The 24,540-nt window shown below is 40.4% G+C and overlaps 1 protein-coding gene across 1 annotated transcript in view; it reads left to right on the forward strand.

The window, feature by feature from the left end:
- Positions 1–24,540, forward strand: part of LOC128688788 (alpha-2-macroglobulin receptor-associated protein) — a 78,840-nt gene that overhangs the window by 18,334 nt on the left and 35,966 nt on the right. The window contains exon 3 of the mRNA XM_070085426.1: positions 13,414–13,578. Coding sequence (XP_069941527.1) covers positions 13,414–13,578 — 165 coding nt within the window. The remainder of the gene's footprint in view (positions 1–13,413; positions 13,579–24,540) is intronic.

Genomic DNA, 24,540 nt, shown 5'->3' on the forward strand with positions numbered 1-24,540 from the left:
CCCCAGAGAGGGCTTTACCTGAAGTCCTCATGGAGGGGGATTCTCCTTCCAAACACTAACCCCAACTCCCTCTCTCCTCCTCCCTATCTTCCAGATGCCATCACCAATCTTCAATAAAGGTAAGTAAAAATGTTATTTTATATGTATTACTATACATAATTAAAAACTATAGTATTTGTTGTATGTAAAACTGTAATTAATCTCTATAAAATGTATTTTCTGTGTGATTATTTTTGGGTTTCTGGAATGGATTAATTTTATTTCCATTATTTCTTATGGGAAATATTGCTTTGAATTTCAGACTTTTCAAATTTAGAACTAGCTCCTGGAACGGATTAAGTTCGATTTTTGAGGTTCTACTGTATTTATATGATACTGACAGTCAAAGGGTTAAGCAAGGAGTATACTCTACTGGTAGTGAGTTTGTGTCAACCATCTTCAGATATTTCTTTAATGTCATCTTTCTACCATTTATAACATTTCTAGTACAGTGGTCCCTCGCTTTTCATAGTTCTCGGCAATCGTAAATTTCACCAGTCATGGGTATTTTCGTATAAACATGGACTCGCTTTTCATAGGTTGACTCGCGAATAGTAGTTTGTCCGGGACGCGTACGCACAGTGTGAGCCAAGGCGGCCTCCCTACCCAGCCAGTCTGGCATTGTTTACCAGTGAGTGAAGGTCCCCTCAAGTGCTCCTACAAAATATTTCATAATATTCCACTCATTTTAGTGCTTGCAAGTACTAAATAAGCTACCATGGCTCCAAAGAAAGCTCCTAGTGCCAAGCCTGTGGTAAAGAAGGTGAGAAATTTGTACAGTGACAAAGTCTTGGGCCATTTTAGGGAAGTGTTAAAGAGACGCCAGAAACAGAGCTCTCTCCACAGTTACTTTGCGAGACAGGACTATAGTGACTCTCAAGGTGGTCCTAGTGGCATTAAGAAACAGAGGAGAGAAGCAACCCCAGAGAAGCAATTGGTACCTGAGGTGTTGCTGGAAGGGGATTCCCCTTCCAAACTGTAAACAATCCAATCTCCTCCTCCTCCAGTCTCCCATACACTAAGAAGAATCTCCAATAAAGGTAAGTGTTATGCTGTTAATGTTTCATTCATCATTTCCCATTGTATTGTTTATGTACTACATGTATATTTCATGTAAAAAATTTTTTTGTTTTAACCCTTTGACTGTTTCAGGCCCCTCTCTGAAACTGTCATTCTATGTCGCCAAATATTCGAAAAAAAAAATTATTTTTTCTTATGAAAATGTTAGGAATATTTTTACTAGTGTTTTAAGCCTAAAAAAATTTTTTGCCATCAGTACTTACCGAGATATAGAGCCGCAAAGTTTGCAGAAATTGACGTGCGTACGGCAACAGCGGCGACTGCCGCCCACCCGGTATTCTTTTATTTACTCTAATTCAAAGGTTTCTTGCATTTTTCAATATTTTTCTTTTCCAGGTAACTTATGTGGCCTGTGAGACCAATGTAAGGTGCATTGTTCAAATATACACTCATTATTTACAACACAATAACAGAACAAACTTTATCACTATTAGTTTGTGCATACACTTTGTTTACACAAACAAACAATACAAAACAATGTTTATTACTATTGTTCCATAATATATATACATATGTACAGTCACTAACCACGTTCCTAGAACTGCTGCAGCTTGTGAAACTCTTTGAAACATGGGTATATGCAGAGGGGCACTTCACACTCCTCACACATAAAACGAGTGTCTCTGCGTGTTTGTGGGCGTTTTGTGGTATGCATACATACATAACACCTCTTCTGAGCATTTTACTTGGCAGTAGTAGGAGGCAGTTGTATGGGGTAGTGATCACCAGGCCTCATACGAGATGACGTCTGTGGGCGCTGGTCTATTGCAGGAGTTGCTCCTTGGTACTTTGCAATTATTTGTCTGATTACTGACAGGCAAAATTCACCATATTTTGGTGTTTTGTTGGTCTTCAACTTGTATATGTTATAAGCATTTAGCATAGAGATATCAACAAGATGGAAAAAAAGTTTGATATACTACTTATAACTCTTGCATACACAGTCTGCAAACCCAATCTGCATGTCACATTTGTCCACTAAGCGCATATTGAGGTTGTAGTCCATGACGGCTGCAGGCTTTAGAATGGGTTCATTGGTCTCTCTGTTGTCCCTGCCACTGGGTACCATTTCGTTTGTGTGAACTGATGTCAACAATGTGACATCACGTTTGTCATGCCACCGAAATGCCATGATGTCATTGGCAGCAAAGGCTTGCACCTCACCTCTGCGAGTGCCAGCGTCGAACCTTGGCATATGTTTGCGATTACCACGCACTGTACCACACACATCTGTCAAGTTCACTCGCAAGAAATCACTGAGTAAGGGGCTTGTGTACCAGTTATCAGTAAATAACATATGCCCCTTACCAAGATATGGTTCCATCATTGTTCGAACCACATCACCAGAGATACCCAATAACTTCATGGTATCTCTCAAAGTATTACTGCCAGTGTACACAATAATATCTAAAACAAGACCACTTCTGCAATCACACAGTACAAATAGCTTTATACCAAAGCGTTTCCTCTTGCTTGGTATATATTGCTTGAATGAGAGTCTTCCTTTGAATAAAATCAAGGACTCATCAATAACAAGCTTCCTGAAGGGATAAAAATACATGCAGCACTTTTGTTTCAGGTACATAAACACATTTCTTATCTTATATAACCTGTCGCTTCTGTCAGGCCTGGTTTTGTCTGAAAAGTGTAACATACGTAACAGTATCAGGAAACGATTGACACGTATAATGTCACTAAAACCTGGAGTTGAAATCAGGCGATCTGTTGTCCAGTATGTGGTGACAGTGTGCTTATACACATGTGGCAAAAGCATTATTGTGGCAAAAAACAGGTACATCTCTGCCATAGTTGTCTCTTTCCACTTGTGTAGCCGTGATTTTGGTGAGAGAATTGTATTTGCCATGGTGTAATCAAAGTATGTATTTGTTTCCCTGACAATGATGTCCATCAGGGGTTCATCGAAAAATAACTCAAAGCAGTCCAGTTCACTGGCATTGTTCCCAAGTGGACAAGATGGCTTTATTCCACTTTGTGTTTCATCAAAGTCATGGGGACTGGGAACAAACTCGTCACCGTCCTGCCAATCCCAGATGCGGTCTGCTGGTGGGGTCTGGATATTGTACTGTGGTTGTGGCTGTGCAGGTTGTGGTTGTGCAGGTTGTGGCAGTGTGGGGTAGGGTGAGGCTGGTTGTTCTGCTGAGTCAGCTGCGTGGGTAGTAGCGTGGCCCGGTGATGGTGCCACATGGGCCGTGCCACCCTCACTATCACCACCACTGCCTCCTCCCTCACTGTCACCATCCATACCCATCGTTACAATATCGTCATCTTCACTATCAGGTCGTGGTGTAGGGCCATGGGATGTGCTCCCAGAGTTTCTCCTTCCCCTTGGAACAACATATGAAACACTACCAGACCGCATACTACGTCGTACATACTGGCGCTTCACTGGGGAATATTCACTCTCACTGTCACTAGAACTGCTTTCAATGACCTTGAAATCACTATCACTATCACTGCTATCATCAGGGTGTTGTACACGACCAAATAGTTTCCTCTTTCGTCCTGGTACAGGCGAACGTGAACGTGAACAAGCCGGCACAGCACCAGAGGTCGAAGGTTGTGGGTCATCTGGGTTTTCGTCACTATTTACGTTATCCTGGGCACTTTTTTCGGTAACACTCGCTTGAAAACCCTTGAATTCACTGTCACTGACATTTTCATCGCTGTTAGAGCTATCACTTGGGAACAAAAGACCCCCAATCCGCCGAGGAGTGAGGAACTTCTTACCGAGAGGCATGGTGAAAATGGACTGACAACATGGCGTTCCCACAATGCACCGCTGGGTCCCAGATTTTTTTCACAGGGTGCACACCGACCACTGAGACCCATTCTCTCCCGTGTAGGCCTACCAGGCCTTTGGCGCTCGATTTGAAGCCGCTAGAATTTGTGCGTATAAATACGTCAGAAACATTGGCTCGTAAGACGTATTTATACGTCGGAAACAGTCAAAGGGTTAATACTTCTGGGTGTCAGGAATGGATTAATTGTATTTACATTATTTCTTATGGGGAAAATTGATTCGCAAATCGTAAATTTCATTTATAGTAGCTCCTCCAGGAACGGATTAATTACGAAAAACGAGGGACCACTGTATATTTTTAAATGTACAGTGGACTCTCAGTTAATTCCTTTAATCCGTTCCAGAGAGCTAGCCTTTAACTGATTTAGCCTTTAACCGAATTAATTTTTCCCATAAGAATTAATGGAAATCCAATTAATCCGTTCCAGACACCCAAAAGTATTAAACAAAATAATTTTTTTACATGAAATATACATTTCCCTACACAGAAAACAATGATACATGAAGAATAAAATAATAATAACATCACACTTACCTTTATTGTGGACTTGTTGACGAGTGATGAGACGGGAGGAGGGCAGAGGATGAAGGTGTTCTATTGTTTGGAAGGAGAATCCCCTTCCATAAAGACTTCAAGTAACAAGTCCTTTTCTGGCTTGTGTCCTGGGAGTGCCTTTTCCTCCTGAGTAACGTAGGTCCTGTTTGGAATTTTCTTCCTAAACAGGCCTGTTTTGTCACAGTTGAACACTAGTTGGGGTTTTAATTTTTCAGCCTCTATGTACCCCTTAACCCTTTCAGGGTCCGTCCCGTAGATCTACGGCTTTACGTTCAGGGTCCAAACCGTAGATCTACGTCATGAGCTCAGCTCACTCTGATAAACTGTGAGTGGTACATTTGGGCCTAGATATGAGAGAATACATCTGTGGTATGTGTGCACCACATAAAACAGATCCTGCAGCACACTGTGTATAATGAGAGAAAAAACTGAAATCATGATTTTTCGATTAAAACAGCGACTTTGCAGTGTTTTTTCGTATGTTTTTTATAGTTGTATTTGTGATTTCTTGGTCTCATTTGATAGAATGGAAGACATATTACAGAAATAGAGATGATTTTGATTGGTTTTAGCACTGGAAATGGCTTGAAACTGAGCTCAAAGTAGCAGAAATGTTAAATTTTTGCCGATATTCAAGAGTAAACAAACGACCTCACATGTCTAATACACGCCAGCTGGTGGGTCTAATATACATTCACAAATATGGTGATGATATTTATACAATTATTACAGTATTGCATAACAGTAAATCTTCTATTTTTTGGTGTGAATAAAAAATCAAAATGGAATTTATTTGTAAAGCCTCAAAACATAACTAATGAACAGAGGAAATGTTAGTTTAGTTTCAGGAATACCTACATTGTTTATTCTGGACCCTATTTTGAAATTGGAATATTTTGAACTTTGTGTTAAATTGGCCAAATTAACAATTTCCGATCGCTTTAATTTGTAGTTGAAACGGTTGACTTGGCGATTTCTTGTGCTCAATCGATAGAATAGAAGTAATACTAGTGAAATAGCTAAGAATTTGGTTGACTGGAATAATGCAATTGGCCTAAAATGGGAGTCAAAGTCGGCAAAATCGCCGATTCGTAAATATCGCTGACACACCAAAATTCGCAAGAGCATAATTTCGTCAATTTTCCATCAAATTTCGTACTTTTTGTTTTATTACCTTCACAAAAAGATTCTCTACCATTTCATAAGAAAAAATAAAAAAATTTTTTTGAAAATTCTTGGACACTGGGGCACCACTTCAGATTTGGGCCTTGGACCCTGAAGGGGTTAAAGTCCTGCACATATTTTTCAGCCGCTTTTTTTTTGTCAGAACTGGCAGCCTCACCATGCCTTATCATACCATACCACCATCACAGTTGCTACCACCCTCTACCACCACCACTACAACCCTCTACCACCACACTACAACCCTACTACAACCCTCTACCACCATCACTACAACCCTACTACAACCCTCTACCATCACTACAACCCACCCACCATCACTACCACCCTCTATCACAATTGCTACAACCCTCTACCACCACCACTACAACCCTCTACCACCATCACAACCACTACCACCACCACCATTACCACCCTCGTATTTTTCTACAAACTTTTTCTTAAATTATATGTTTTTCTCACATTCTTTACCATAGGGCTGGCACTAGAAGCTTTCTTGGGTCCCATGGTGGCTTATTTAGCAGTTACAAACACCAAAAACAATGGAATAATACAAAATATATCGCATGTACGCGCGGAATCGTCCTCACTGAATTTGTAAACAATGGTGCACTGGCTGGTACATGGAGTGAGTGGCCAGGCCCACTCAGGGCGCCGTGCCGACACGTTTGGGACGAAAGCTCCTAACCAAGTTTTTAGGTGTTATCCGAGCCAATTTTTTTACGCCAAAGTGAGGCATTATCCGATGCAGGCGTTAACTGAGGGTCCACTGTATACATGTATACAGTAGTGTACTGTATACTGTAATAAACAAAATAGAGGAAGTCAGCTCTAATACTCATAGGTTTGTGTACTGATTGGAGAGCTGGTCATAAGTCCGAGCAGTCGGTGAACGAGTAAGTCACTAAGTGAGTAGAGGCTGTACAGTGGAACCTCAAAAATCGAACTGCTCCCAACACAACCAATTATGTAAGTGTATTTTTGTAAGTGCTTTTATAAGTGTATTTTTAAGGGTCTGAAATGGACTAATCTAATTTACATTATTCCTGATGGGAATAAATTCATTCGGTAAAGGCACTCGAACAGACTTCTGGACCGAAGAAAGTTCGATATTTGAGGTTCCACTTTATAATAATTTACAGGCTAATTTTAATTTGTAATTAGTAAATAACAGTCTAACCAAAACTGGGATACAGTATTTTGGGGTGTCGTCAGTGTTATAGCTGCCACCATGGTTGTGCCTCATTACCTGTGTATATTTGCTCACCTAACCTCCACTTGCATAATATTTCCACAAAGCAATAACATGCATTATATTTTACTGTAAATATAAATACAGTGGATCCCCGCATAACGATATTAATCCGTGCATGAGAGCTCATTGTTATGCAAAATTATCGTTATGCGGATGAATTTTCCCCATAAGAAATAATGGAAATCAAATTAATCCGTGCAAGACACCCCAAAGTATGAAAAAAAATATTTTTACCACATGAAATATTAATTTTAATACACACAAACTGAAAAAGGCATGCACAATTACATGACACTTACCTTTATTGAAGATCTGGTGATGATTGATGGGATGGGAGGAGGAGAGAGTCTTAATGTTTAAAAGGGGAATCCCCTTCCATTAAGACTTGAGGTGTCAAATCCTTTTCTGGGGTTACTTCCCTTCTTCTTTTAATGCCACTAGGACCAGCTTCAGAGTCACTGGACTTCTGTCGCACAACATATATGTCCATAGTGGCCTGTACCTCTCGTTCCTTTATGACTTCCCTAAAGTGTTTCACAACACTGTCAGTGTAATAGTCACCAGCACGGCTTGCAATAGCTGTGTGAGGGTGATTTTCATCCATAAAGGTTTGCACTTTCAGCCACATTGCACAGATTTCCTTAATCTTTGTAGTAGGCAACTTCTTCAATTTCTTTCTCCCCTCCTCCGAACCAGTTTCCTCAGGTCTGGCCTCTTGCTGTTGAAGTTGATCTATCAGCTCATCAGTGGTTAGTTCTTCATTGTCCTCCTCCACCAACTCTTCCACATCATCCCCACTAACCTCCAACCCCAAGGACTTCCCCAATGCCACAATTGATTCCTCAACTGGCATACTCCTCTCAGGGTTAGCCTCAAATCCTTCAAAATCCCTTTTGTCTACACATTCTGGCCACAGTTTCTTCCAAGCAGAGTTCAAGGTCCTCTTAGTCACTCCCTCCCAAGCCTTACCTATAAGGTTTACACAATTGAGGATATTAAAGTGATCTCTCCAAAACTCTCTTAGTCAGTTGAGTTTCTGAGGTCACTACAAAGCACCTTTCAAACAGAGCTTTTGTGTACAGTTTTTTGAAGTTTGCAATAACCTGCTGGTCCATGGGCTGCAGGAGAGGAGTGGTATTAGGAGGCAAAAACTTCACCTTAATGAACTTCATGTCTCCATAAAGTCGCTCTGCCACGTCTGTAGGATGACCAGGGGCATTGTCTAACACCAGGAGGCACTTAAGGTCTAATTTCTTTTCAGTTAGGTAATCTTTCACATTGGGGGCAAATGCATGGTGTAACCAGTCATAGAAAAAGTCCCTAGTGACCCATGCCTTACTGTTTGCCCTCCACAGCACACACAAATTAGCCTTGAGGATATTCTTTTGTCTGAACGCTCTGGGAGTTTCTGAGTGATACACTAATAAAGGCTTCACTTTGCAATCACCAGTAGCATTGGAACACATCAACAGAGTAAGCCTGTCTTTCATAGGCTTATGTCCTGGGAGTGCCTTTTCCTCCTGAGTAATGTAGGTCCTGCTTGGCATTTTCTTCCAAAACAGGCCTGTTTCATCACAATTAAACACTTGTTCAGGTTTCAGTCCTTCACTTTCTATGTACTCCTTGAATTCCTGCACATATCTTTCAGCTGCTTTGTGGTCCGAACTGGCAGCCTCACCATGCCTTATCACACTATGTATGCCACTACGCTTCTTAAATCTCTCAAACCAACCTTTGCTGGCCTTAAATTCACTCACATCATCACTAGTTGCAGGCATTTTTTTAATTAAATCCTCATGCAACTTCCTAGCCTTTTCACTTATGATCACTTGAGAGATGCTATCTCCTGCTACCTGTTTTTCATTTATCCACACCAATAAGAGTCTCTCAACATCTTCCATCATTTGCGATCTCTGTTTCGAAAACACAGTTGAACCTTTGGCAAGAACAGCTTCCTTGATTGCCTTTTTGTTGCCCACAATAGTAGCGATGGTTGACTGGGGTTTATTATACAACCTGGCCAGCTCGGAGACACGCACTCCACTTTCATACTTATCAATGATCTCTTTCTTCATCTCTATAGTAATTCTCACCCTTATTCCTGTAGGGTTGGCACTAGAAGCTTTCTTGGGGCCCATGGTCACTTATTTTGCAGATAAAATCACCAAAAACACTGTAATAATACGAAATATTCCGATTGTATGCTTGGATGTTACCGCGGAGGCTGGCTGGTAAACAATGCCACCGGCGGAACATGTGAGGCTGGCTAAGGCCGCACATTAGACGCGTCTCGGACGAACAGCGTTGAGCGGGTTTTTTAGCGGTATGCGAGGCAAAATCTTAGCGATAAAACGTATCGGTATGCGGATTTAACGTTATGTAAGGCCAAAGGTATGCTGGGGTCCACTGTACTGTGTTTGGATATACCACCTACATAGGGAAGTTACAAAGATTGGTGGATGAATTTGGGAGAGTATGTAAAAGAAGGAAATTAAAAGTGTACATAGGAAAGACCAAGGTGATGAGAGTAACAAAATACAGTGGGCCCCCGGTTAACGATATTTTTTCATTCCAGAAGTATGTTCAGGTGCCAGTACTGACCGAATTTGTTCCCATAAGGAATATTGTGAAGTAGATTAGTCCATTTCATACCCCCAAATATACACGTACAAACGCACTTACATAAATACACTTACATAAATGGTCGCATTGGGAGGTGATCGTTAAGCGGGGGTCCACTGTATATAGGCAGTGAAAGATTGGATATTAGAGTGGACAGAGGGAGTATAAAGGAAGTAACTGTATTCAAATACTGTATTTGGGAGCAGACTTGACACAGATAGGTCTATGAATTATGAGGTGAACCACAGGATAGGTATGGGGAAAGAGATGGGTGGTACATTAAGGCATCTGTGGAGACAGATTTATCTTTGGAGGCTAAAAGAGGGAATTTACCAGAGTACAGAAGGGCCCTGTATATACGGCACCCTCTTTTCGGTGTTTCACATTTTCAGTGGCTTTCAGTCGAGCCATTATTCATTATATTCAGTGCTTTTACCACTTTTCAGCCTTTTTGTACAATAGTTGCGTAAGGAAAGGGCAACCGGCACCATATTTTAAGGTAAGTATTGTAAGTACTATGCATATATTTTACTCTATTCTTTTTTTATGCACTTAATACAAAGAAGCCCCACTTTGTAGTTCTTCATTTTACAACATTTCACTAATTCAGTGTTTTTTCAATTATGAATACCCATTCTTCATTTATTCATACTGCCTACAATAATTGTATTCACCACTCACTATAAGCTAAGGACAAAAAATTTTTAAGGTAAATAATGTGTGTACTGTATATGTATTTTTTAGGCCTAGCTATAATGCTCACTTAATATATGATAGTGTAAACATGTTACAGGTCTCCCTCCACATTCGCGAGTTCCACTTTCATGGGCTTCGAACATTCATGAATGCCCAGCCGCCCAATCATAATGTGTATATACAATATTTTACGATGTTTTCATGTGTTTTATGATTGTTTGTGGTTCAACAGGTTAAGGAAGCAGTATTGTTTGGCTGAGTAAATGCTATTATTATTATATTATGAGGGTCTTGATCCTCTAACCCTCACAAATGTGGAGGGCAGCGATCCCCTAACCCCTCACGAATGTAGAGGGAGACCTGTATCAGGCTTTTAAACGTATTTGAAAGTGAAAAAAGGCTATGATTCAATTTACAGAGGTTTTCACTCTACATCAGTAGCACAGAGCTTAACCTGCTGTGTAAGTGGGGTCCTCCAGTACATGATAGTGTAACCACATCATCAGGCATTTTAGATGCATTCAATAATGAAAAAAAAAAAATTTCTTTTTCCACCCGCTGGCGATTTTTGCTTACTGTATGGGGTTGTGAACCTAAGAGCCGCATAAACGGAGCCCTCCTGTATAGTAGTACCAACATTGTTATATGGGCATGAAGCATCGGCTTTCAGCATTGCAATAAGGAAGCTGGAGGCAGGGGAGATGTTGTGTTTGAGAGCATGTGTGGTGTGAATGTTAGGTAGAGAATTAGGACTGGAAATTATATAATTGTATAATTTAGATGGCTGAGGAGATTTTGTTTAGGTGGTTTGAGTATTCAGAGAGGATGGAGCAAGATAGGATGACTAAAAGATTATATAAATCTAGGGTGGAAGGAAGACAGGGTAGGTGTCATCAAAGGAAGAATATGAGTGTGTTTTATTGGAGTAAGTGGAGGCAAATGGTATTTATGACATGATTTGCTGTTGGAATGTAAGAATGGTAATATTTAAGAAGGGGTTCAAGGAAACCAATTATCTGGACTTATGTCCTGGAGGTGAGAAGTACAGTGCTTACACTCTAAAGGAGGGGGTGAGGATGTTGCAGTTTAGAGAGCCTTCTGAACTGCACCGTCAGCATGCTATTGGCAAGATAGCTGTTAAATGAGTGACAGTGAAGGCATTTCGTCTATTTGTTGGGTTGCCCTACTTGAGTGAGAGATGGCAAAAATAGACCTGCACACTACAGTGAATAGACTGTTTAGTGATGTGTACCTTCAATGTCAGTCCCTGGTTTTGAGTTTAATCTACACATCAAAGTTCTCACTCATTATCGAAGGTAAGTCATTTTTTAATATGGCACAGTATTTATATGGTTTTATTAATGTAAATGTAAAATGTGCAGTAATACAGTACAGTATGTTAATAATTTGAACATGCAAAATTTTCTGTTATCCCTTGGCTTCATGATTTACACAGCCTCCTAAAACCTAAATCACAAACATTCCAGGGTTATGCTGTATGGAGATTATCTGATTACAGTAATAAGTGTTTAGAGGCCCAAATATGATTGAACCTTTTTCCAGTCACCTGGAAGCTTGTATGGAAAAAATATTTCCCATGCAGTGGAAAAATTATATGATAATTTGAATTCACCTATAGTTATATTGTATATAGTTGCTACTTGCAGAGGAAAACTTGAAAGTGTGAAATGACTGAAGACTGTCATAGTACATTCAGTATATAACAGTGAAAAATAAGTGTGCAGACTTTTGCCATGAATATGTCACTAAATTGGTGCTGTTTTGAATTGATACTAAAGTCGCTCTAATTTTATGTTGTACAGGTTGGTCATCACTAATCTGGCAATCAGTTATCCGGTTCCATCAGCAATCCAGCACTAATTTTGGCTAGCATAATTTCAAATTTCATCATTATATTGACTCAAATCATTAAACTGACTCAAATTTCATCATTATACTGACTCAGAAATTGTGCAAATGGTTGTAAATCCACAGCAGCAAGCCAGTGGAGGAGAAAGCAGTGATGAAAATGAGGAATGTAGCGTAAAGAGTCTCAATTGATAGGTTAATTAAGTGTATTCAAACCTAACCACTCTGTAATCCAGCAGACTCACTAATCTGGCACACTACAGGCCCCAGTGATGCTGGATTAGTGATGGCCAACCTGTATGTTGTAATTTAAGTCTAAGATAAATTTTCCTTACCTGAAAAGCCAGAAATGTACACTCACTGTAATGTGAACTTCATGTATTAAGCTTTTTCTTCTTTTTCTTCAAGGGAGATGAAGGTTCCTGAATGTAGGTATTGAGTACTTTATTCAAGGAATTGGCACTGCTCGCCTTTCCCTCAGATCAGATATTACCTAATTACCTCCCATTCCCCAAACACTGTATAACATCTATGGACTTAGTGCTTCCCTATGAATATAGCATATACTATGCTTGTGGTAGTTATATTTTCTAGGGGACTTGGTTTATAGAGTATTTTTGCTTAATTTTTTATGACAAAGGAACTCTTAAGTGATAATTATTCATTTCTGTAAAAAGTAGATGTGCAGTTCATTACTGTTAGTGAATAGTCATTAATTACTTATTTATATTAGTGTGCAGTATTCTATTACAGCATTGATTAAAGGTGACTATAATTCAGAGGGCTGAGGAGGGGTTGCTGAGATGGTTTGAGCATGTGGAGAGGATGGATTGGGATAAGATGATGAAGAGGGTGCATAAATCTGGGGTGGAAGGAAGGAGGGATAGTAGTCATCCCAAGAGCAGTTGGAGGGAAGGTGTAAAAGAGGCTTTGAGTTTTAGGGGTTTGGGCATCCAGCAGGCTTGTATAAATGCATTAGGAGTGAATGGAGACAAGTGGTTTTTAGTGGGTATACTGTTGGGGAGTGAGAAACTTAATATTTGTGAAAGGATTCAGGGAAACCAGTTAGTTGGATTTGAGTCCTAGAGGTGGAAGGGGCAATGCCTGCAATATGGAGGATGGGTGTGGATGTTGCAGTTAGAGGGTAATCTGAATTGTGATGTCAGCACACTTCTGGCAAGATAATGATTGATTGATTGATGGCTAATTCATTTCCTTCTCTGGCTCACCCAGAGGTGACCAGAGACATTTATTTGGTAATTGTAGACATTTATTTGGTAATTGCTTTTACAGGTATCATGGTGAGATATAACCTGAGTGATGACCTTCGAGATAATAAAACATCTAGTAAGGAGCCTTATTTGAATGAAGTGACTGACCAGAAGATTCTTAAAGCTGTGTTCAAGGATAAAAAGCTAAACAAGTTGTGGGTTAAGGCAGAAAGTTCTGGATTTACAGGTAATGGTTGAAAGATTTTGCAAGACTGCAGTTATGTTCTGCATTATCACATCTTTTCACAAGTTAAACTAGATACAAAGGTGTACTGCTGACTATTGAAGAAAAGACAGGCGCACAGCAAGCTTTTGTTATGAAAGTGTTTTACAGAGTTTGCAGTTGTCTTTTCTTCAGGGAGATTAAAAATTGTGTTTCAACAAGTTTTTTAATTTGCTTTAAGAATTATCAGTAAACCTTTAGGCTGTATGCTAACATTTATTAGGTGCTTGCACTGTTTCTAGAATTAAAGTTGTATAAATTTATACTAATTTTGAATATTTATATCAAAATAAATTTGCTTTCACAGAATTTTAAAAGTTAATTTCACATTTAAAAAAAAAATGTTCTCAATATGGTATTATTGTGAAGTTGTCAGGCACTAAATATGTAGAAAATTAAATGAGAAATGTAGTGGTTGCCTCAGGATGTCTGCAAAACACCTCATTGTTTTTAACCCCTATACATACATTGTAGGTAGTAGGTTGGTAGACAGCAACCGCCCAGGGAGGTACTACTGTCCTGCCAAGTGAGTGTAAAACGAAAGCCTGTAATTGTTTTACATGATGGTAGGATTGCTGGTGTCCTTTTTTCTGTCTCATGACCATGCAAGATTTCAGGTACGTCTTGCTACTTCTATTTACACTTGGGTCACACTACATACATGTACAAGCATATATATACATACCCCTCTGGGTTTTCTTCTATTTTCTTTCTAGTTCTTGTTCATGTTTATTTCCTCTTATCTCCATGGGGAAGTGGAACAGAATTCTTCCTCCGTAAGCCATGCGTGTTGTAAGAGGCGACTAAAATGCCGGGAGCAAGGGGCTAGTAACCTCTTCTCCTGTATATATTACTAAATTTGAAAGGAGAAGTTTCCATTTTTTCTTTTGGGCCACCCCGCCTCGGTGGGATACGGCCAGTGCGTTGAAAGAAAGAAGACATACTTTGACCATCATACTAGTACGCAGGTACCAAGATGTGTCTTAAGTGCTAGCATGCATAATTTTTCACACCTTCATTCATGCCATCTACCAAAATTTTTGACCTCGGGTCAACTGTTTGAGTCTCTATCAATCTCTTCATGCCTCTGAAAAAAATTCTAAGACCAGTTGGGTCTGTGCAGTGCATCATGGGTAAGTCTAGCTAGCATAAGTCAGTAATGAAAACTACCAATTGTTCCACCACCAGCTTCCTTACCAGCAAACAGGTGGGAAACTGGTAGGAAGATGCCTTATTGATTTCATATTTATTTCAGTTTCATGATACTAACAGTTTAATTCAGCCAAAAAGTACACTGTGTAGATTTAGCCTAGAATAACCTGATATAATCAAACACTATGACACTTTTTTCATGTTTTGATATGACACGCACCTTGAAGCAATATTTTTTTTAACACATCTGCCGTTTCCTACCGAGGCAGGGTGACCCATAAAGAAAGAAAAACTCGGAAAGAAAAATACTTTCATCATTCAATACTTTCACCATCACTCATGCATAATCACTGTCTTTGCAAGGCACTCAGACACGACAGTTTAAAAGTCTCTCCTAACTGCCAATATCCCAAACTTCTCCTTTAAAGTGCAGGCATTGTACTTCTCACTTTCAGGACTCGAGTCCGGCTAACAATTATTGAAACAGTCGTTACATAAAATTTCCTTTTAAATATATGTTATACAGTGGTCTTGATGGTATACAGGTGGTAGGGACATAGTAATCACTTCGTTAATATTTATTATTATTATTATCACACTGGCCGATTCCCACCAAGGCAGGGTGGCCCGAAAAAGAAAAACTTTCACCATCATTCACTCCATCACTGTCTTGCCAGAAGGGTGCTTTACACTACAGTTTTTAAACTGCAACATTAACACCCCTCCTTCAGAGTGCAGGCACTGTACTTCCCATCTCCAGGACTCAAGTCCAGCCTGCCGGTTTCCCTGAACCCCTTCATAATTGTTACTTTGCTCACACTCCAACAGCACGTCAAGTATTAAAAACCATTTGTCTCCATTCACTCCTATCAAACACGCTCACGCATGCCTGCTGGAAGTCCAAGCCCCTCGCACACAAAACCTCCTTTACCCCCTCTCTCTCCAACCTTTCCTAGGCCGACCCCTACCCCGCCTTCCTTCCACTACAGACTGATACACTCTTGAAGTCATTCTGTTTCGCTCCATTCTCTCTACATGTCCGAACCACCTCAACAACCCTTCCTCAGCCCTCTGGACAACAGTTTTGGTAATCCCGCACCTCCTCCTAACTTCCAAACTATGAATTCTCTGCATTATATTCACACCACACATTGCCCTCAGACATGACATCTCCACTGCCTCCAGCCTTCTCCTCGCTGCAACATTCATCACCCATGCCTCACACCCATATAAGAGCGTTGGTAAAACTATACTCTCATACATTCCCCTCTTTGCCTCCAAGGACAAAGTTCTTTGTCTCCACAGACTCCTAAGTGCACCACTCACTCTTTTCCCCTCATCAATTCTATGATTCACCTCATCTTTCATAGACCCATCCGCTGACACGTCCACTCCCAAATATCTGAATACATTCACCTCCTCCATACTCTCTCCCTCCAATCTGATATTCAATCTTTCATCACCTAATCTTTTTGTTATCCTCATAACCTTACTCTTTCCTGTATTCACCTTTAATTTTCTTCTTTTGCACACCCTACCAAATTCATCCACCAATCTCTGCAACTTCTCTTCAGAATCTCCCAAGAGCACAGTGTCATCAGCAAAGAGCAGCTGTGACAACTCCCACTTTGTGTGTGATTCTTTATCTTTTAACTCCACGCCTCTTGCCAAGACCCTCGCATTTACTTCTCTTACAACCCCATCTATAAATACCTATTAAACAACCACGGTGACATCACACATCCTTGTCTAAGGCCTACTTTTACTGGGAAAAAATTTCCCTCTTTCCTACATACTCTAACTTGAGCCTCACTATCCTTGTAAAAACTCTTCACTGCTTTCAGTAACCTACCTCCTACACCATACACTTGCAACATCTGCCACATTGCCCCCCTATCCACCCTGTCATACGCCTTTTCCAAATCCATAAATGCCACAAAGACCTCTTTAGCCTTATCTAAATACTGTTCACTTATATGTTTCACTGTAAACACCTGGTCCACACACCCCCTACCTTTCCTAAAGCCTCCTTGTTCATCTGCTATCCTATTCTCCGTCTTACTCTTAATTCTTTCAATAATAACTCTACTATACACTTTACCAGGTATACTCAGCAGACTTATCCCCCTATAATTTTTGCACTCTCTTTTATCCCCTTTGCCTTTATACAAAGGAACTATGCATGCTCTCTGCCAATCCCTAGGTACCTTACCCTCTTCCATACATTTATTAAATAATTGCACCAACCACTCCAAAACTATATCCCCACCTGCTTTTAACATTTCTATCTTTATCCCATCAATCCCGGCTGCCTTACCCCCTTTCATTTTACCTACTGCCTCACGAACTTCTCCGACACTCACAACTGGCTCTTCCTCACTCCTACAAGATGTTATTCCTCCTTGTCCTATATATAAAATCACAGCTTCCCTATCTTCATCAACATTTAACAATTCCTCAAAATATTCCCTCCATCTTCCCAATACCTCTAACTCTCCATTTAATAACTCTCCTCTCCTATTTTTAACTGACAAATCCATTTGTTCTCTAGGCTTTCTTAACTTGTTAATCTCACTCCAAAACTTTTTCTTATTTTCAACAAAATTTGTTGATAACATCTCACCCACTCTCTCATTTGCTCTCTTTTTACATTGCTTCACCACTCTCTTAACCTCTCTCTTTTTCTCCATATACTCTTCCCTCCTTGCATCACTTCTACTTTCTAAAAACTTCTCATATGTTAACTTTTTCTCCCTTACCACTCTCTTTACATCATCATTCCACCAATCGCTTCTCTTCCCTCCCGCACCCACTTTCCTGTAACCACAAACTTCTGCTGAACACTCTAACACTACATTTTTAAACCTACCCCATACCTCTTCGACCCCATTGCCTATGCTCTCATTAGCCCATCTATCCTCCAATAGCTGTTTATATCTTACCCTAACTGCCTCCTCTTTTAGTTTATAAACCTTCACCTCTCTCTTCCCTGATACTTCTATTCTCCTTGTATCCCATCTACCTTTTACTCTCAGTGTAGCTACAACTAGAAAGTGATCTGATATATCTGTGGCCCCTCTATAAACATGTACATCTTGAAGTCTACTCAACAGTCTTTTATCTACCAATACATAATTCAACAAACTACTGTCATTTCGTCCTACATCATATCTTGTATACTTATTTATCATCTTTTTCATAAAATATGTATTACCTATAACTAAACCCCTTTCTATACAAAGTTCAATCAAAGGGCTCCCATTATCATTTACACCTGGCACCCCAAACTTACCTACCACACCCTCTCTAAAAGTTTCTCCTACTTTAGCATTCAGGTCCCCTACTACAATTACTCTCTCACTTGGTTCAAAGGCCCCTATACATTCACTTAACATCTCCCAAAATCTCTCTCCTCTGCATTCCTCTCTTCTCCAGGTGCATATACGCTTATTATGACCCACTTCTCGCATCCAACCTTTACTTTAATCCACATAATTCTTGAATTTACACATTCATATTCTCTTTTCTCCTTCCATAACTGATCATTCAACATTACTGCTACCCCTTCCTTTGCTCTAACTCTCTCAGATACTCCAGATTTAATCCCATTTATTTCCCCCCACTGAAACTCCCCGACCCCCTTCAGCTTTGTTTCGCTTAGGGCCAGGACATCCAACTTCTTTTCATTCATAACATCAGCAATCATCTGTTTCTTGTCATCCGCACTACATCCACATCGTTAATATAACTCAAGATATTCCATCAAACCTAAATATAACAACATAGGATAGCCAGATAGTCAGTATGATTTATATATTTCCATATTTTTAAGACTGTTATATATCGAAAGAATTGTAATATCATAAGTATTTCTTGGGTATTGTGTTAAAAGACCAAAGCAGTAAAATGAAAATTGTACCAATTTATACTGTATATTCCAAGTGAAACAGTACTAGGCTATACATTTTTCCTTGTGTGAAGTACAGTACTAAAACACCTTGAAACACATCTGGTATATAAGAAACTAGTTTATATAGCGTTACACATGGAAAACAATAAAAAAAAGTGGAAACAAATAATTTGGCATTAATAAAATGGCTGGTAGGAATGTCATGACTGACAATGTCAGATTGTTTTGTCACTGTTGTTGGTGTTGGCACAGCTTGTGTATGGCCAGCAGTAACAGCCTGGTTGATCAGACCCTGATCCACCATGAGGCCTGGTCTCAGACTGGGCTGCGGGGGCATTAACCCCCGAAACCCTCTCCAAGTAAACAGCTGGTGCTGCTGTTGGTGCTGCCACAGCTGATGTCACAACTGGTGTTGGTGCTGCATGTATTTTTCAAATACCAGTGAAAAAAACAATGATGTCACAGTCACTGTCTTGCAACAGTATCATCCTATCTGGATGTATTACCATATGACAGGACAGAATCAGACCTAGTATGAATATTCTGCATCACCATCACTTGATTTGGCACCAGTAGACCCCTTTCTGTCTTCAAGAAGGCACTGGACAGGCACCTAAAGTCAGTACCTGACCAGCTGGGCTGTGGTTCGTACGCCAGTTTGCATGCGGCCAGTGGTAACAGCCTGGTTGATCAGACCCTGATTCACCATGAGGCCTGGTTTCAACCCGGGCTGTGAGGGTGTTGATCCCCGAAACCCTCTCCAGGTATACAGTGGCCCCTTGAATTATATTTTTTTTTATTAACACATTGGCAGATTCCCACCAAGGCAGGGTGGCCCAAAAATGAAAAGCTTTCATCATCATTCACTCCATCACTGTCTTCCCAGAGGGGTGCTTTACACTAGAGTTTATAAAACTGCAACATTTACACTCCTCCTTCAGAGTGTACTTCCCATCTCCAGGACTTGAGTCCAGCCTGCCGGTTTCCCTGAATCCCTCCATAAATGTTACTTTGCTCACACTCCAACAGCAGGTCAAGTAGTAAAAACCATTTGTCTCCATTCACTCCTATAAAATACGCTCACACGTGCTTGCTGGAAGTCCAAGCCCCTCGCACACAAAACTTCCTTTACCCCCTCCCTCCAACCATTCCTAGGCCGACCCCTACCCCACCTTCCCTCCACTGCAGATTTATACACTCTTGAAATCATTCTGTTTTGTTCCATTCTCTCTACATGTCTGAACCACCTCAACAACCCTTCCTCAGCCCTCTGGACAGCAGTTTTGGCAATCCCACACCTCCTCTTAACTTCCAAACTATGAATTATCTGCATTTTATTCACACCACACATTGCCCTCAGACGTGACATCACTGCCTCCAGCCTTCTCCTCACTGCAATGTTTATCACCCATGCTTCACACCCAGATAAAAGCATTGGTAAAACTATACTCTCATACATTCCTTCTTTGTTTCCAAGGACAAAAGTTCTTTGTCTCCACAGACTCCTAAGCGCACCGCTCACCCTTTTCCTCTCGTCAATTCTGTGATTCACTTCATCTTTCATAGACCCATCTGCTGACATGTCTACTCCCAAATATCTGAATACATTCACCTCCTCCATACTCTCTCCCTCCAATCTGATATCCAGTCTTTTGTCACACAATCTTTTTGTTATCCTCATAAACTTACTCTTTCCTATATTCACTTTTATTTTTCTTCTTTTTCATACCCTACCAAATTCATCCACCAACCTCTGCAGCTTCTCTTCAGAATCTCCCAAGAGCACAGTGCCATCAGCAAAGAGCAACTGTGACAACTCTCACTTCGTGTTTGGTTCTTTATCTTGACTCCACACCTCTTGCCAAGACCCTCGCATTCACTTCTCTTACAACCCCATTTGTAAATATATTGAACAACCATGGTGACATCACACATCCGTGTCTAAGGCCTATTTTTACTGGGAAATAATCTCCCGCTTTCCTACATACTCTAACCTGAGCCTCACTCTCCTCATAAAAACTCTTCACTGCTTTCAGTAACCTACCTCCTATACCATACACCTGCAACATCTGCCACATTGCCCCCCTATCCACCCTGTCATACACCTTTTCCAAATCCAGAGAATGTATCTTGCCTCCAAACTATTGTAACTCAAACCCCAGAGTACATTCTTTTATGGTAATTTGTTCCAAAATCCCGGAAATGCAACTCATACTGTGCCTTGGATGTGCATGCTCGTGGATATATCTTGCAGGCACTGTATATCTCGTCTGCTCACTCATCCATGATAACAGTCTTTCCATCTCAGATAATTTATCTGCCTTTTTTCACTAGCTTATATTTGTCAGCCATTTTAACCCTTAAACTGTCCAAACATAGATATACTTTTGCTCGTGTAGCGCTCCGAATGTAGATCAACGTTTTATTTTTCATTCCTTCAAATTTGGCACAATAGGCTTGAGTCACCTAGACATGAAAGAATGGGTCTGTGCACTCAGTGTTTGCAGTATTAAAATAATCTGAAAGCACTTAGTACCTTGTTGGAGCACCAGTTCAGTTGAGCACCAGCTAGAGCAAATAGCATGGCAAACACCAGGGATTCACTAATGCCATGTCGCACTAACACTCCCATTTTAAGAGGAAAGTAAAAATAGGTTAGATAAATATATGAGTGAGTGTGGGTGGGTGTGAGCTGGACCTGACTAGCTTGTGCTACCAGGTCTGATGTCATTCTCCTTCCTTCAGTGGATGTGACCTGACTAGGTAGGTCATTGGTCTAAGTTGGGGAGGACGGGGTGACATGGACCTGCCTTGCATGGGCCAGTAGGCCTGCTGCAGCATTCCTTCTTTCTTATGTTCTCTTGTATTTGGCAGGCTGGTCGACTGGCTGGCTGGCTGGCTTGCTTTGGCTGTCTCTGGCTGTCTCTGTCTATAACTTTATCTGTATATATCTATATCTCTGTATCCCTGTCTCACATGTCCACATAAGTACAGTTATTATACATAGTGTAAATTACTTGAGTCCTGGAAATGGGAAGTACAATGCCTGCACTTTAAAGGAGGGGTTTTGGGATATTGGCAGTTTGGAGGGATATGTTGTGTATCTTTATATGTATATGCTTCTAAACTGTTGTATTCTGAGCACCTCTGCAAAAACAGTGATTATGTGTGAGTGTGGTGAAAGTGTTGAATGATGATGAAAGCATTTTCTTTTTGGGGATTTTCTTTCTTTTTTGGGTCACCCTTCCTCGGTGGGAGACTGCCGACTTGTTGAAAAAAAAAAAAATTACCTAGGATAACCCAAAAATTCCAGGCGAAGATAATCATAGATAGATAGACAGACAGACAGATAGACAGACAGACAGACAAACATGTTTGTGTGTTTCAGTGAAAACAAATAAAGCCAGGGTTCCCCCGAGTGCCCATTTATCAAATGTCACTGGGCTGTCAACAGTTGTCATAACACCATTCTTCAAGGAGTTTCATATACGTATACTCCAGGCAAACAGAAAGACAGATAAGCAGAGACAGGCAGACAAAGACAGATACAGACAGACATACAGATAGACAGACAGACAGATATGTTTGTGTGTAACTGTGATAAATACAGCGAGGGTTAGCTAAATACATGAGTGAGTGTGGGTGGGTGTGAGTTGGACCTGACTAGCTTGTGCTACTAGGTCTGATGTGCTTCTTCCTTCAGTGGATGTGACCTGACTAGGTGGGTCATATGTATTCGGCAGGCTGGCTGGATGGTCGGCTGGCCGGCTGGCTGGCTGGCTTTGGCTCTCTGTCTATATCTCTGTATCTGTTTATATCTCTGTCTATCTGTCTCTCTCTCTCACATGCACGCACAAGTACAGTTATTATACATAGCGAAAATTACCTAGGATAACCCAAAAATTCCAGGCAAAGATAGATAGACAGACACAGACAAAAATGTTTGTGTATATCAGTGAAAACAAATAAAGCCAGGATTCTCTGAGCGCCCATTTATCAAATGTCACTGGGCTGTCAATAGTTGTCATAACACCATTCTTCAAGGAGTTTCCTATACATATACCCCAGGCAGACAGAAAGACAGATAAGCAGAGACAGGCAGACAGAGACAGAAAGGCAGATAGACAGAGAGATGAGACATGTTTGTGTGTAACAGTGATAACAAATACTGCGAGGGTTAGCTGGAGCAGTGGGCATTTATCAGATGTCACTGGGCTATCAACAGTATAGGGATGCCTTTCATAACACCATGCTTCAAGGTATATGCCAGGGTATCTAAAACATTGCTGGGACCTATAAATACTTTGTATATATTTCTAGACAATAGTAAATAACCCAGGCAGGTGTAAATGTTCACCTGTCAATGTGATTGTGACTATTTGAGTACTATTTCAGTACCTAATATTAGTGTCAGAACAAAGATTGGCTATGAAATCACAAGAACTATTATAAATTGTAATTATCAGTGGATGGATTTATGAAGGATGAGGTTAATCATAGAATTAATGAAGGAAAAAAGGCAAGTGGTGCGTTTATTATATGTGGAGACAAAAAACGTTATCTATGGAGGCAAAAAAGGGAATGTATGAAAGTTTAGTAGTACCAACACTCTTATATGGGTGTGAAGCTTGGGTTGTAAATGCTGCAGCGAGGAGGCGGTTGGAGGCAGTGGAGATGTCTTGTTTAAGGGCAACGTGTGGTGTGAATATTATGCAGAAAATTCGGAGTGTGGAAATTAGGAGAAGGTGTGGAGTTAATAAAAGTATTAGTCAGAGGGCTGAAAAGGGGTTGTTGAGGTGGTTTGATCATTTAAAGAGAACAGATCAAAGTAGAATGACATGGAGAGCATATAAATCTGTAGGAGAAGGAAGGCGGGGTAGGGGTCGTTCTCGAAAAGGTTGGAGGGAGGGGGTAAAGGAGGTTTTGTGGGCGAAGGGCTTGGACTTCCAGCAAGCGTGCATGAGTGTGTTAGATAGGAGTGAATGGAGACGAATGGTATTTGGGACCTGACGAGCTGTTGGAGTGTGAGCAGGGTAATATTTAGTGAAGGGCTTCAGGGAAATCGGTTATTTTTATATAGCCGGACTTGAGTCCTGGAAATGGGAAGTACAGTGCCTGCACTCTAAAGGAGGGGTTTGGGATATTAGCAGTTTGGAGGGATATGTTGTGTATCTTTATATGTATATGCTTCTAAACTGTTGTATTCTGAGCACCTCTGCAAAAACAGTGATTGTGTGAGTGAGGTGAAAGTGTTGAATGATGATGAAAGTATTTTCTTTTCGGGGATTTTCTTTCTTTTTTGGGTCACCCTACCTCGATGGGAGACGGCCGACTTGTTGGAAAAAAAAAAAAAAGTATATCGGCAACACTTCTGCAAGCCTCAGGAGTTGATGTTGCCGTCATGTGAGCATCCAGAGCCAAGTTCACGGTCTTATATCTCGGTAAGTACTGACCCTAAAATTTAGAAAAATGTGATTTTCATTTAAAAAAAAAAAATATTTTTCAAAATATTCGGAGCGCCACGCAAGTGAACGTAGATCTACATTTGGACAGTTTAAGGGTTAATATTCTTTATTATTTCTATCTGCTTGATAATAGCAGAGATGGATGATTGTGGAAAGCCATACTCGTACACTAATTTTTTGCCTTTTAGGGGGTATGCACTAATTTCTGTGCATTTTAGGAGGTATGATGACTTGGTAATGCAAAAGATGGTGTAATTATGATACAAGTGGAATTATGAAGGGTAAATATATACCTGGAAAATATTTGAGGTCCTTGTCCCAAATCTGCATACTTCCATAGCATATTGATGTGAGATATATGGGAGGAAGTGCAAAATAAACCCAGCGAAACAGATGTGC

The sequence above is a fragment of the Cherax quadricarinatus genome, chromosome 16, assembly GCF_038502225.1.
Source record: "Cherax quadricarinatus isolate ZL_2023a chromosome 16, ASM3850222v1, whole genome shotgun sequence".
In the NCBI taxonomy this organism is placed as follows: domain Eukaryota; kingdom Metazoa; phylum Arthropoda; class Malacostraca; order Decapoda; family Parastacidae; genus Cherax; species Cherax quadricarinatus.